General features: G+C 53.1%; 1 protein-coding gene across 1 annotated transcript in view; it reads left to right on the top strand.

Annotated features, from left to right (window-relative positions):
• Positions 1-1,359, top strand: part of DNMT1 (DNA (cytosine-5-)-methyltransferase 1) — an 86,644-nt gene extending 85,285 nt beyond the window's left edge. The window contains exons 38-39 of the mRNA XM_011994993.1: positions 421-511; positions 1,003-1,359. Coding sequence (XP_011850383.1) covers positions 421-511; positions 1,003-1,037 — 126 coding nt within the window. The 3' untranslated portion in view covers positions 1,038-1,359. The remainder of the gene's footprint in view (positions 1-420; positions 512-1,002) is intronic.
• The last annotated feature ends 347 nt before the right edge of the window (positions 1,360-1,706 follow it).

Genomic DNA, 1,706 nt, shown 5'->3' with positions numbered 1-1,706 from the left:
AGACATGTGCCACCATGCCCGGCTAGTTTTTGTACTTTTAGTAGACGAGGTTTCGCCATGTTGGCCAGGCTGGTCTTGAACTCCTGGCCTCAACTAATCCACCTGCCTTGGCTTCCCAAAGTGCTGGGATTACAGGCGTGAGCCACCGCGCCTAGCCCCATGTGTCTTTGTCTCAAGTCTTTCTGAAGCTCTTCAAAGGCCCAGTGAACTATGGCTGTGGGGTGGGACGATGGGCCAGTTGGAGGATCCGAGGACCTTGTGCTGGAAGGGCTTTGGGCCCATGTGAGCAGGACCAGAACCCCTCCCCAAGGGGCGCGATGCCCAGGGTGTCCTCCGTCTGAGCAGGGGCGGCAGTACACCTGACCCCGGGCCTCGGGCCTGGCCATCCACATCAGGCATTGCCCTTCTCCCCTCCCGCAGGTGGGCAATGCTGTGCCGCCGCCCCTGGCCAAAGCCATTGGCTTGGAGATCAAGCTCTGTATGTTGGCCAAAGCCCGAGAGAGTGCCTCAGGTATGGTGGGGTGGGCTGGGCTTCCTCTGGGGCCTGAGCGCCCTCTGGGGGTACATGCAGGGGCAGCTGCCGGCCACCGCTCTGGACTCTGGGCCTCATGTGGGTCACCCATCTTTCTGAAGGGGCTGCTGTGAGGATTGAGTTGCACGTGTCGAGTGCTTAGAGCAGGCACGCTGCACACAGCAGGCCTTTGGTCAGGTTGGCTGCTGGACTGGCCCTGGGGCCATTTCCCTCACTCCTGTTCCGTGAGTCTGGCTCAGCAGGTGCCTGCCTCAGCTGTTCACTCGAGCCTCTGGGTCTAGAACCCCCTGGGACCTTTTGAGGAGTGTTCAGTCTCCATGAATGTTCCTTTAGCACTCTGCTGCTTACTGGGTCAGCTGTTACATCAGTACGTTAACATTTCCTGATGGTCCATGTCTGTTCCTCACCTGTCATGTAGCGTGATACCGTGCGTGTTCCCCAGAGTGACTTCTCCTTTTATTTCCCTTCAGCTAAAATAAAGGAGGAGGAAGCTGCTAAGGACTAGTTCTGCCCTCCCGTCACCCCTGTTTCTGGCACCAGGAATCCCCAACATGCACTGATGTTGTGTTTTTAACATGTCAATCTGTCCGTTCACATGTGTGGTACATGGTATTTGTGGCCTTGGCTGACATGAAGCTGTTGTGTGAGGTTCGCTTATCAACTAATGATTTAGTGATCAAATTGTGCAGTACTTTGTGCATTCTGGATTTTAAAAGTTTTTTATTATGCATTATATCAAATCTACCACTGTATGAGTGGAAATTAAGACTTTATGTAGTTTTTATATGTTGTAATATTTCTTCAAATAAATCTCTCCTATAAACCACCCTGGGTGGGGACTCGTGATTTGCACGGGGCTTCTGGCTGAGGCCAGACAGGAACAAGCTCCTCCACACTGAAGGCGACCCACATGGAGTTTGAAGCTAGCACATGTTTGAAGCTAGACACTCCGTGTGTCTGTTTGTTCAGAACTGAGTCACATGAGTTGATCCCCATGACATGCAAATGGAACTTGCTAGTGTAGCTTCCAGGAAAGCCTTTTAATGGAAGTCTTGGCTAGCCTTCCCCATGGCTGGTAGCCCTTCTTTGGTCTGGAGTAGGTTGTGATGCCTGGCAGTAGAGCAGCCATCCTGTGACCATGAGGCAGAGCTCTGTGCAGCGACTGGTGGAACAA

Source organism: Mandrillus leucophaeus, unplaced genomic scaffold (assembly GCF_000951045.1).
Source record: "Mandrillus leucophaeus isolate KB7577 unplaced genomic scaffold, Mleu.le_1.0 Scaffold112, whole genome shotgun sequence".
Taxonomy (NCBI): domain Eukaryota; kingdom Metazoa; phylum Chordata; class Mammalia; order Primates; family Cercopithecidae; genus Mandrillus; species Mandrillus leucophaeus.
This window is presented reverse-complemented; position numbering and strand designations above follow the sequence as displayed.